The 12,355-nt window shown below is 49.7% G+C and overlaps 1 protein-coding gene across 6 annotated transcripts in view; it reads right to left on the reverse strand.

The window, feature by feature from the left end:
- PLB1 (phospholipase B1) overlaps window positions 1-12,355 on the reverse strand; it is a 201,765-nt gene that overhangs the window by 68,330 nt on the left and 121,080 nt on the right. For all 6 annotated transcript variants that reach the window (XR_004521853.2, XM_033838805.2, XM_073791479.1 and 3 more), the window contains 4 exons: window positions 12,083-12,139; window positions 7,414-7,485; window positions 6,541-6,615; window positions 4,438-4,501 (listed from right to left, as the gene is read on the reverse strand). Coding sequence is in view for 5 of the 6 variants with exons in the window: in XM_033838805.2 (XP_033694696.1) it covers window positions 4,438-4,501; window positions 6,541-6,615; window positions 7,414-7,485; window positions 12,083-12,139 (268 nt within the window). In the remaining variant the exon portion in view is untranslated. The remainder of the gene's footprint in view (window positions 1-4,437; window positions 4,502-6,540; window positions 6,616-7,413; window positions 7,486-12,082; window positions 12,140-12,355) is intronic.

The raw sequence follows: 12,355 nt of genomic DNA on the forward strand, positions 1-12,355 counted from the left end.
GAGTTTGACTCAGCTGGGATCTTATTCAAATAGAACCCAACACACATTTCATTGGTTTGACATTCTGGAGACCTTGATTTGAGCTTTGTTAATATTATCGTATATGATAAAGACACAGCCTGGAACCACAGCAAAGCACTTTAGCAATTGCTCTCCTTGGGGACAGAACTCTTTAGAGATAAGATTACATTTGTGTGGCTGATTAGCTAAACATTTTCTGGTACAAACTGTCCACCACCTTGAAAGCAGTTGATAAACACATCATTCACTCATCAAGATCTTTACAGAAGGGGCCTCTTATCAGAAGGCCATCCAAACTAAGATAAAAGATCATGAATAGACAGAAAATGGTTGACTAGAGTAGAGAAAGGGGAAACTGCCCGTTGGACATGAAAAGGAACAGCAGACTTGACGCTTGGGAGTTTTGTCTTGTGTAACCCAACAGCTTAAACCTGGGGCCATAACCTGAAAAACCAACTTTCTCTCGACTGTCAGCTACGGCTGCCCAACCCTTTTGCTCTCAGATTTTAGGGACTTATATAAGGACTTCTGCAATGGTGGTAAACTGCTGGCACAGGTTGGGCCTTGTTTCTGTCTTTGAAGTGCGTTGGCATAAGTTTATGTGAAGAAATATGTGCCTCGCACACAGTAGGAGCTCAAGAAATATGTTCAGTTGAATTAAAGGCTAAGGAAGAGGCTCTGTGTCAGAGACTACAGCTCTCAATGCTTTAAATGGTGGGAACTGCAGGGAAGGGAAATACATTCATCTGAGTGTCTTGAGGGTGAGTTTGAACTTGTCCAGTAGGCTGGTCACGCCGAGGGGACAGGCAGGCTGTTATATTCCCTGTGGGGCGTCACTACTTCCTAGTCACAGGCTAGGTTAGGCCACAAGACTCATGAGCAGGTGGTGACTATAGAGACGGTTTCAGGACGTACACTGGACAGTACACAGCTGATTCACAATGAAGTGAAACTCCTAGTGGTCACCCAGTGCCTGTAACCTGGGCATTTTTCATAGCAGCGCTTGAATAGCTCATTTTAGCCAAATGGGTAAAATAAATCACATCAGGGACTTAGAAAGGAATCAATAGCTTAAAATAAATGAACTGTTCTAATTGATACTACTGGTGACAGTGGCACAGAATTAGCTTGGTGGACTCCTATTTTCAAATACTATGAATTTTCCCCTCTGCAAGGAAGGAGCAGCTTGACTTCAAGATAGCCAGCTTCAATGGACAGGCGATGAGCCCTGTGCCCTCTGGCTCTTTATGGCCACTCTTCTGTTTACAAAATGCTACTCCTTTCCTCACTGGGAAAACCTTAAGTCATCTACCAGGCCCAGCATGTTATTCTTAGTTATCCCAACTATGTTAGGGACAGGGCCGTGAAGTAATATAAAATGATGTAAGTACTTATGAAGTTATAAAGTTCACAGGAGGTAGCACTCAGTAAATTGCATGTATGCACTGACCAGAAGGGAAAAATTGGAAGCACGCACGTGTGCATTCATTTATTCATGCTACCAAATAGCGACTGGTAATAACAATTACTTACATCAGCTCTATATATCCCATCCCAAGCCCCATAGATCAGTAGGAGAGGTTCATCACCTGTGGGCTCTGAATGGTGTGAGGGTGGGGCACCCGGGCTGCCAGGGGCTGGGACCTGTTGATGGAAGCAGTATCTTATTTTGAAATTATCACTTCTCCTTAGCTAGGTGTAGCTGTGGGTTGGTTTGAGAGAGACACTAGAAAAGGGGACTACAAAGAAGATTTTTGAAAACAACTCTGAAGATAAAACAGTTATTTTATAAGAGAGTCTTAGTGAAAAGTTGTCTTAACGGAAGGCATTTTGGTCCACTTGGTTTTTAAGATCGTTTTCAACTCTGGGAATTTCTGATTTGCGGAAGTAGGAATACTCCATAATTAAGATGAGTTCAACAACCATTCATCAGGCCCCTACCATGTGCTGAGTCACTGCGGTTGTAAAGATAAGATGATCTGCTCTTACAAGTACGTATCAGAGGCCTTCATCTCAATTAGAAATTGCCAGCATGATCTCCAGAAGAGTGAACGACCTCACCAGTACAACGATCATCAAGGGTAATAATGACGTGACCCTGTGCTAAGTCTTTTTCCCACCCTGACAGCCACAAGTATGATTAAAATGTCCAATCATAGATCAAGCGCAGTAATGAAATGTGTTTTTTGTTTTTGTCCAGTTAGTTGTTGCCATTTTTCTAAAGACACTTTTCAGGGGGACTCAGAGGCGCAGGCCCAATGTTAGCCCATGAGGGCTGCCACCCAGTTGGCCAATGCTAATGTTTTGGTCCCAGGCCCACTTGGTTAGATCAAGGAGGCATAAATCTATCCATCTGCTTATCCAAACAGCTTCTGTCACCAGAGTATCTAAGATCTCAAGGTCTTGAGATTTCTTGTGCTTACATATTCAAGTGCCAATAAACAAGATAATCTTCAGGGTCAAGGAATAAAGAAGAGATTCACATTTTATTTGGCTTTCAGATGTTCAGATATGCTCTGATGGATTGGTTGGTTATCACTGTCATGATGGGAACATAATCTAGACAAGACTGCAAAATCTTTACACATCATCCTTTCAGAATGATAAGATTAAAAGAGGATGGATATCACTGTATGGAATCACTGGATTCACTGTAAAGAGTACGGCTATTAAAACATTCAAATTCCCCCCTTCCTCTCTCTATACATACATACATCTTTGAGGTTTTGCTGTTGGAGGGCCTACATATGAAGCTAACAATTTGTTTCTGCTACTGAAGTTCTGCTAGTAAACTAACCAATACGAAGGGGCTGTCACTAAGTACGGGGGGGAAAAAGTCTAAAGACTAAGTGTGTGTGTGTAAGACTTTTTTTAAAAAGACTTTTACCTTATTTATTTATTTTTTGGCTGCGTTGGGTCTTTGTTGCTACGTGCGGGCCTTCTCTAGTTGAGGTGTGTGGGCTTCTCATTGCGGTGGCTTCTCTTGTTTTGAAGCACAGGCTCTAGGCACGTGGGCTTCAGTAGCTGTGGCACACAGCCTCACGGGCTCTAGAGCGCAGGCTCAGTAGTTGTGGCACACGGGCTTAGTTGGTCTGTGGCATGTGGGATCTTCCTGGACCAGGACTCAAACCCATGTCCCCTGCATTGGCAGGGGGATTCTTTTTTTTTTCTTTTTTCTTTTTCTTTTTTTTTTTTTTTTTTTGCGATACGCGGGCCTCTCATTGTTGTGGCTTCTCCTGTTGCGGAGCACAGGCTCCAGACACGCAGGATCAGCGGCCATGGCTCACGGGCCCAGCCGCTCCACGGCATGTGGGATCTTCCCAGACCGGGGCACGAACCCATGTCCCCTGCATCGGCAGGCAGACTCTCAACCACTGCGCCACCAGGGAAGACCTGTAAGACTTTTATCACCTATTCCATTATTCTGCAACTTAGTCAAGAACACCGAAGTTTTGGTGAGAAGATTTTTAACTTACTTGCCTGTCATTTGACTAGATTTGAGCGTGTAGAGCTAAGACAGGCATGAAGGGCGGGCTGACACTTAAACTTGTTCTACTAATACTCAGCAAAAGGAGACAAAGTGACTACAAAGATTTGCACACTGCGACATCTTCAAACTTCACTTTCCATCCTGGCAGGCACATAAGAGGCATTCAACAATCATCTAATAGATGAGTGAACAAGTGAACGAATCAATGAACAAATGAGTCACCCTCCAGGACCAAGCATGAGAACCTATCGCATCGTTGCAGAAACACTCCTGGGTTGAGGTTGTGAGTCACGTGGGCCACCACACGGCTCTCCCGTGACCTCCCATGATCACGTGCACAGAGCCATCACTCAGAGGTTGGCTCACCTGGAGGAAAAGTTTCAGCCCTTAGGCAGCCCCTCTTTGGGAAGGTCTCTGCCTAGAATGTTCCATGAGCCTCATTTTCATGGCCCAGCACCAGTCATCTTGGAAACACAGAGAAGTAGTGAAAATGGCACGTTTGTAAGATGGCTTTCCAGTGTTTGAGTGCACTCTGCATATGGCTCTGACCGGGAGCTTGGACTGGTTATTTTTGCTTCCTGCTTAAAGGTAGTTTTATGTTTCAGAGAATAAGTTCACCTCATCGAGGCTTCCCAGCGGGGACAATGACATCAGCTCACTCACCTGACACTGGGCCCTTTGCAGAGCATGGCCTGGCACACAGTTAATGCTCAATAAATGCTTTCGATAATGTTATCATATTTTAGTTAAAGAATAATCAAACACAGGCATGAACTTATAAGTATACATACAGAGCTGTATGGCCTTGAAAACTTCTCAGGTGTATCTCAGATTGTGTAGAAAGCCCTGTCATCTTAAGGCTGCTCTTACATTGATGGTTTTAGACCTCAGATGACTTTAAAAATCACTTGACTCAAGCCGTGTACCTGATGTGGGAATCGTGTCAGAGGGATCCTTGTCAGGACACCTGATTTCCGTTCCATCTCTCACCTAAAATGAGACACATGGAGAAATAAGAAGAAATGGATCTTGCAACCTAAGAAACTGGGTGAGAAGTGGGCCTCTATTTTGGAAGATATCACTTAGTACAGAAACCTAAGCATCATGTAGGATTTCTCCCTCTCCTTCAACACTCACATCTGAGCGTCCACAACACCCTTTCCAGATGTTCCCAAGCCGGCCCCCCTTCCCTAGTCCCTCAGCCTCAGGCTAAGTTCAGGCCTTGTCCCTTCTTCCTGGAACATGGCCCTGTTCACCATCACTGCTGCCGGCCTGTGGGCTTCCTCCCCAGCCTTCTGAATCCATTCAGAGGACTCTTTCTCTCTCAATATAAAAATCACTCCCTTGCCCAAATTCTCAGTGAAAGCAGGAATTTTCGTCCATTTTGCTTCTTGTATGTCCAGAGCCTAGAAGGCTGCACAGTAGATGCTCAATAAACACTTGTTGGTTGAATAAGCATATTTCCACTCTGTGCTAACATCAGCATAAAGTCCACCCTCCTCAGCACGGGGTAGGAAGCCCCCAACATTCCAGACCTGACTCTCTGTCCCTCCACATCTTCGTCCGAACACCTACGTCTGCTCTTTCTTTCCCTTTCCCTCCCTCTGTTTCCCTCACTCCCACCCACCTGGCTTGACTTTTGTCATCCTCAGGCTGAGGTCATGGGTACTCTTGGGGAAGGCTTCTCAACTCTCTCCTGCCTGTCATTTGTTCTTCCGCTGTGTTCCCAGAATACCCCGTGGAAACCTTACGGCACTTTTTACATTGTGCTATCACTGCTGGTTGACTCCACTAGACTGAGCTCCTTGGGACAAGCAACGTATTTGTGTTTGTATCTCCTACGCCTGGTCCCCGTCCACCCACCCACCTGCCCACCCATTTGGTTATTCGGCTAATAGTGACTAGGTACCTGCTCTGAGTCACTGCCCCCATGGAGCGTGCATCCTAATGGTACACAGCTGGTATTCAGTAAACGTATCCTGAAGATATGCATTGCTCCCTCTACTATAAAACTCATGGCATGTCAGATACTGTTATATGTGCCTTATACTTAATAACTTATTACAATTTAATAGCTCTATTAGGTAGCACTATGACCTATCACCATTTCCCAGATTTGAAAAACTAAGGCACAGAGAGGTTAAGTCCCCCTGACACAGAGCCAGTAAGTGCAAGAGTCTGGATTTGAACCCCGAGCCAGCGCTCTCAAATTGCGGCACCACGGTGCCTCTCAGATGTATCCTTACTGCTGTGATATTAGTTAGAAAGCACGGGACAAGCTGATACATCAAGTCTTTTACGCCGTATCTCTTGGGCTTTGTGGTGCAGGCCCAGGCCATCAGCTTTGCCTACACCCCTGGGAGTAAACCGCACCCTCTTTTATCCAATAGGGAGGCAGGGGCGGTGCTGGGACCACCACCAAATTTGTCTCAACCCATATTGGTCCCCAGTCCTCTGAGAAGGAGACAACCTTCAAGTGTTTCTTGCATTCTCAGAGGAGTGTGGAGTGCCCTATCTAATCTTGACAGGAAGTATCAGAAAGAGACTCATGAGATAAGTCATAAGCAAGACATGTGTGAGGCAGGCCCCTAAGGTGTGGCCGACAGCTGAGGCCTTCCGGTCTCCATGCTGACAGCTTTCAGACTTCACCCCATTTCCCTGCCTTTTCTGGACTTTCTCTTCAGATTAAGGGCTCAGATGAGTTTTAAAAGACTTGTCAGAGATTTGGGGAGGGCCTGAAATTCTTGTCTCGCATCAAAATAGACGGGGAACAGGTAGTGCTGAGCCCCCCAACACACCCCGTGAAGCCATGGGATGCTGGTTGCTGAGGCCGTTTTAAAGACGGAACTGGAGGGCAGCCCTGCTTCAAGCACCAAGGGGACAGCCACACATGTGCTCCTTCACTCTTCTCCAACCTACCCATGGGGTCCAGGACACAAAGAACTGCCCTGGAAGCTTCAAAAGACTCAGCAAGGTACGGCCCCTGGTTCATTTGCATGTTTGTCAATCACAGAAAATCCTCTCCGTACCTCAAACTTCGCCTGGGATTTCTGCAACCTGGGCGGATAGTTGCTGTTCCTGTAGGTGAACAGATAGGGATTCTCCTGCAGAGAAAGGCAATGCGTTGTAACCACGATCCAGAAATCCGTATCCTGTAATCATCAACTTTTATCACCCAGCAATGCCTTTGGCCAATCTGAAACATTCATACCATCCTTTAAAGGATGAGAGAAACATTCTCTGGCTTTTCTTCTCTGGACTGCTCATTAGTTCCCTGAGGGAGTTCATTAACATTTTGAAATTTCCCATTTGCAGCAGTCAGCATCTTTTGCTCTCTACCCGAGGTCCATGCCAACAGGCAAAGTAGGTATATTTCCATGAAAAGAGAACCTAATCTTAAGTTTCCTGAGAGCCAAGGCAAAGAGGAAAAGGGAGTGAATTATACAGTTCTTACAGCCTGGTAACAAAAACGTACCAATTCATCAATAAAGCCAAAAATCTGAGTAGCATTAAGTGATAAAAAAGATTTCTGTTCATTTACATTCAGCTATTTTTTCATTAATTTATTCAGCAACGTTAATTCTACACCTACTATATATTAGGCACATATTTAAGATACCCATCTTAGCATTTGGGGCCATGTGAGCTGTGCCTTTGTTCCTATGCCCTCTACAAGCACGGAAGGGGCCTCAGTTCTGTTAAAACAGCTCTCCTGGCCCACAGGTATAAACCTTAGGTGTGCCCAGGCCCAGAAGAACAGACCCGAGACTCTAACGGGCTAATGCCTCAACCAGGTAAGACCCACTTTGCAGCAAAGCCCCCTGCTTTGTGACCCCGCCTTTCTCCCCAGCTCAGCAGGAGGTGCCGCCCCCGGCCCCCCGCACCCCCGAGTCCTCGCCTACCTGAGAGGGACATTTCACTGGCCGCCTCTCTTTGGCACTGAATGGCTCATCTTTCTGTCCTGCTGGCTCCATCTAGGAAAGAAGGTGATGTTCAGAACAGAAAAGTCTTACACGGGTGGCAGCATCCTAGGGTACTACCACTGAGAAAGGCTCATTAGCTCAGTGTTTCTCCGAGTGTGACCCTGGGCGGGTAGCATCAGCGTCACCTGGGAACACGTTAGAAGTGGCAAATTCCCAGCCCGCAACGCTGGGGTGGGGTCCAGCTCCCTGTGCTTTCTCAAGCCCTCCAGGGATTCTGATGCGCGCTCAAGTTGAGGGCCCACTGCGGGAGAGGAACCACTGATTCCCAGCCCACCCCTCCTGCTACAGGGGAAAGTGAACACCAGGGAGGCTGAGCTGACACAAGGACATGGATGTCCAGGTTCAACCAAATCGCTCTCACGGGGTCACCGGCTACCTGATCACCAGGAGCCGGTTATTAGCTTGATGTCGCATCCCCCTCCTTGCTGCCCTGCTGCTGGCCGGCTCCCTGATTAAATTTCCCTCAGGGAGGAGAGTAGGAATGGGAAGGAAGGGCAAATAAATGGCTCTCGCGTAAACCAGCAGGGAATGAATGAAACCCTCTGTCACCTGGCAAGCCCCATGTCTTTACCTGGGACACAGAGGTACAGTGACATGGGACATAGCACGGCGCCACGCTAACAACTAGAGTGTCTAGCCATTCAGGAACAGTGATAGTGCTACCGGTGGCTGATAGAGGCAGCTACTTCAATGATAACTGAAGCCTGTCTAACAACATAGACGAAAAGTGTATGGTGTACCCGCCAGAGAAAGCAGCAGAGGATCGGCTCAGGTAAAAACATCGGAGGGGAGACAGAAAAATGAAGGCAGTTGGAGAATTCAACAGAGCAAGGATTTTAAGTTCCTTCTGTTATTTTTAAATGTTCATTAGACATTTGTAAACACTTAACAGAAAAATACAGCGGCTTTGAGAGATCACAGATTTTCTCTTGCACGCACCGTCTTCTACTGTTTGGGGACCTCGTGTTTGCTGTCAGCCCTGCTGCCCAGAGGAGCTGGGCTCCTAGGTCACCCGGTCCCTCCTCTCCCCTCTGCTCCCCTCCCACAGACCTTGACGGGGGACAAAAGTGCAGGAGGCTACAGGGTGGAGCCCCCCTATCTGGCTCAGTCACGGGCTCTGCCATCTTCCGGAGCCCTTTAGATTCCTCAGCAATATCTTGCCCCGGCATCTGTGCCCAGCAAACAAGAAGCAGGGGAAGAACTTTATCTTCTCAGGTAAACTTCCTTCACCCAAACGGACAGGGTCAGATAAGAGGGTGTAATTAACCTTCTGTAAAACGAGTGGCAACCTTTTGCTCAGAGGCTGGAGGAGGAACTGCACTCCCCATCTCCTTTCAGTTTTATTCTGATGGTGGACACTCCTAAGTATGGGATTCCAACCCAGAACTCTCAGGGCCGCTCTGAAAGGGAGTGTTCAGTGGGCCTGAGTCGGTGGCCCAATGTCGAAGTGGCCTGACTTCTCTTCTCCAATCTTTCAAGAATTTAATCAATAATAGAATCTGGAAAGAAATGTTGAGAAAGCCACGTTGTGATAATTTTAGTCGAATGGATAAAACAGAACCTAATTTTTTAAGGACTCCAAAGGAAAATTCATAGGTTTTCCCAATAAATCCTTTTGCACTAAGAACCTTGTCCTAAATGTCTCTTTATCAGTCACCTACGTCCTTCCTACTGCCATTAATCCCCTTTACACACGCTCTGACCCTCCATCCTCAGGATGGAAAATGACTCGGCTAGATCAAATGACCCTTTGCGTGTCCCTCCATCCACCGCCCTGCACCGCACGTGCCCGCACGCACCCTGGGGACGCTGGTCCTGTTCTCTTACTCCACCCTTCAGCCCTTTAATTGCTCGCATCTCTTCTGCACAGCCTCCCTGCCCCCGAGATGAACTGGAGCGCGGCAGGGGTGGCGGGATGACCTTAGACGTGCTCTCAAGAGTTCCGCTTGACTGTGAGCCCTTCTCACCTCGCCCTGCGCCTCTGGCGCTAGCGCAGGGCTGGGAATAAGGTGGGGGGCCGTGACTGCTAGACCTGGCAATTGAGTCCACACAGGTGGGTCTCATCAACACTACGGTTACATAAGAATCATCAGAAGTTATTGAGGAGGCAGGAAGGGCCCAGGGAATGAATTACATCCCAAACACAAAACCCTCCTCTGCTCCGTGCCAGGAGCTCCGCTTCCGTCTGGGTGGCCCATGCAGCCAGGTGTGTTTCCGAAGCAGGGCCGCTCACGATGACTGCGTGCGTGTGTGTGGGGTTTTCCTTCACTGGCCCTCAGAGCTTACGCGCACCTCGGGACTTGGCCCGGGGAGCAGACACTGTGTGGCCCTGCACAGTCGCCACCATCGCTGTGTCCTAGGTCGAGGCCAAGCAGAGAAGCGGTAGAAGCTGGGCCCCTCTGGTCACAGCGATTCTGCTGGTCCCTCTCTGCTCCCCATGTAAGAGGGTGGCCCTCACTCGGGGCTCTTGTGTGTCTGCAAATGTGGGCATGACGGATGTAGCTGTCTTTTACCTCTATAGTCGCAGTTAAGCCCACCACCACAGAGGCACACAGAGGTGGAGGCAGGGAGGCTCCTGGACTCCCCATGTCCCTGGGAGGACACAGGAGGGAACCCAAGGGTGAACTGCTCCTATATTTCCCAAGGTCCTCTGAGGCTGGCAAATAGAGAAAACGGGGCCCAGAAAGACCACGTGACTCACCTCAAGAAACAACCAAATGCACAGCTGGACTCAGAACCCAGGTTTTCTGGCTCCTCACCCAGTGCCCTTTCCCCTAACCTGTTACCTTCGTAATTTCTCATAAATTAACCTGCAGGAGCTGTCCGTGCGCTCGGGAGCCGTGGGATGGTCTGGCGTTTTGCCCGAGAGGAAGCCAGGGGACACGCTTCCCTCCTTGTTGGCTCGGCTACAGGGACCTCGAGGCCTCTCCCTGGGAAAGGACTGCTGGTTCGTTGGGCAGGTAACTGCCCACCTAGGAAAGCTGCCTCCTCCCCAAAGCCCCTGGGACACCTACTGGGTCCCAGACCTTTGGCCTTGAGCGTGAGACCTTCTGCTCCCCTCTGGGCACCTGCCCATCCTCGCCCTCGAGCGGGTTTCAGGGCGCTGTGCGCGCCGTGCGCCTGTCTGATTGCACAGGGCACTTCATTCATTCGTGGGGCCTCCTTATCCCGTTCCTCTCCCACCACCCCTTGCTAGTGCATTTTATTCTGTTCACACAGCTCCTCTCTCCTGGGAATGCCAGCCCCACCTCCTCTGACATACTTCCCCCCAACCCATGCCGACAAAGCCAATTCCAGTCCCACCCTCGGGGGGCCGTCCTGGCCTCTTGCCCATATCCCTTTTGGGTGCTCTGTCCAGGGCATGACCCTGTTCCTGCTGTGCCCTTCCAGCTATTCGCTGGGCCATTTGGTGTGTCTCCTGTATCTTCCCTGGACCCAGCATAGGGTAGGCACCCTCTAGGCTTTCTTTCATTGCTTGGGAGAAAGGTAACAGAGGAGGAGAGAGGTTTGGCCGAGCTGGAAGAATCAGCCCTCCTCCCCCAGAGAGAGGGTGGAGGGAGATGAACAGCAAAGTGGTTTTCTGGGGCCTGACCGCTCAGGGGTCAGGCCCACCAACAAGGGTCCTCGTTCAAAGAAATCAAATGGCTTCTCCGAAGGCTAGTGTGACTCCGTCAGTCCGGGCTGCCTGGGCTGGCCCCTGCCCTCCCTGCTGTCTCACTGGCCACTGCGCACCCAACTACAGCTGCTCACAGGACTCAGCACAGCACCTCAGTCTGAGGAGATGGAGAGGAATTTTTCTAATGCAAGGAAGAAGAAAACCAGGTTGCCGTCCCTGGAATTCTAGGACAGTTTGGATGGGAAAAAAATAAATGGCAAAATCAGGTCTCTGTCTGGTGCTCTGGAGAGGTTCAAAGTTTAATGGAACATTCCATCCACTGACTAATCCCAGACAGCCCCGGGGGACCTTCAGAGTCTGGGGGAAGCCTGTCACAGTCAGAGTAAGAAGGGCCACCCAGGGTGAATACTCGCTGTGGGCCGGGAGGGAACTGTACACTCTCCACGTGTTGGCTCGGGGGTTTTGCAGAAAGGGAGCTGAGACCCTAAGTTCACACAGCTCGTGAGAGCTTTGAACCCAGGTCTTCATCACTCCACACTCACCCCAGGCACCACCCTGGGCATTGGACACTTAAGTGTAAAATGAGGGAGAGCTGGGCCAGGTTGCTACGTGAGCCTTCTCCCTAGTGCCCCACTCCAAGTGAGGTCTCCCAGACAGATGCCAAGGAAACGTTCCTGCATCCGGAAAGAGCAGGACTGAGGCTGCCCAGGGAGCCGTGCTCACTGTCAGGGCTGCAGCCCAGCTTCCAGGAAGAGGAGGTGAAACTCCCAGGTGGTCCCAGATGGGCTGTCACTGGATGTGGGAGGGACCCCTGATGGCCCAGAATCATCATCTTGGGGTCCTGCTGGTGTCCCTCAACCCCTCCATCAGAGCGGTGAGCAGACGGGGCACGACGGCAGAGGCCCTGCTTCTCCTTCCATAGACTAAACCCCAGGCTGGCAGGGCGGCGCCCCGGGACCCCCAGCCACTCACCATGCTGTTCCAGAGAGTCAAGGCGAGGACGGTGGGATCCTGGAGTGGTCGCTCCCCCTGAAAGAGAACCAAATGAGAGGTCCCGTGTGCCCCCGGGGCTGGGACAGCCCTGCCGCGCACTCTGAAGCTCTCCCGGCAGAGGTGGGGGTCCTGATGCACTCAGATTCTATCTCTCAGTCCCTCCCCATCAATAATGGCAGGGACTTACAGGCTAGGAGGTGAGGGCCTGTAGGGGCGCGTCTCACGTCTGGCTGCTCCTCCGCATTGTGGGGT

Source organism: Tursiops truncatus, chromosome 14 (genome assembly GCF_011762595.2).
Source record: "Tursiops truncatus isolate mTurTru1 chromosome 14, mTurTru1.mat.Y, whole genome shotgun sequence".
NCBI lineage: Eukaryota > Metazoa > Chordata > Mammalia > Artiodactyla > Delphinidae > Tursiops > Tursiops truncatus.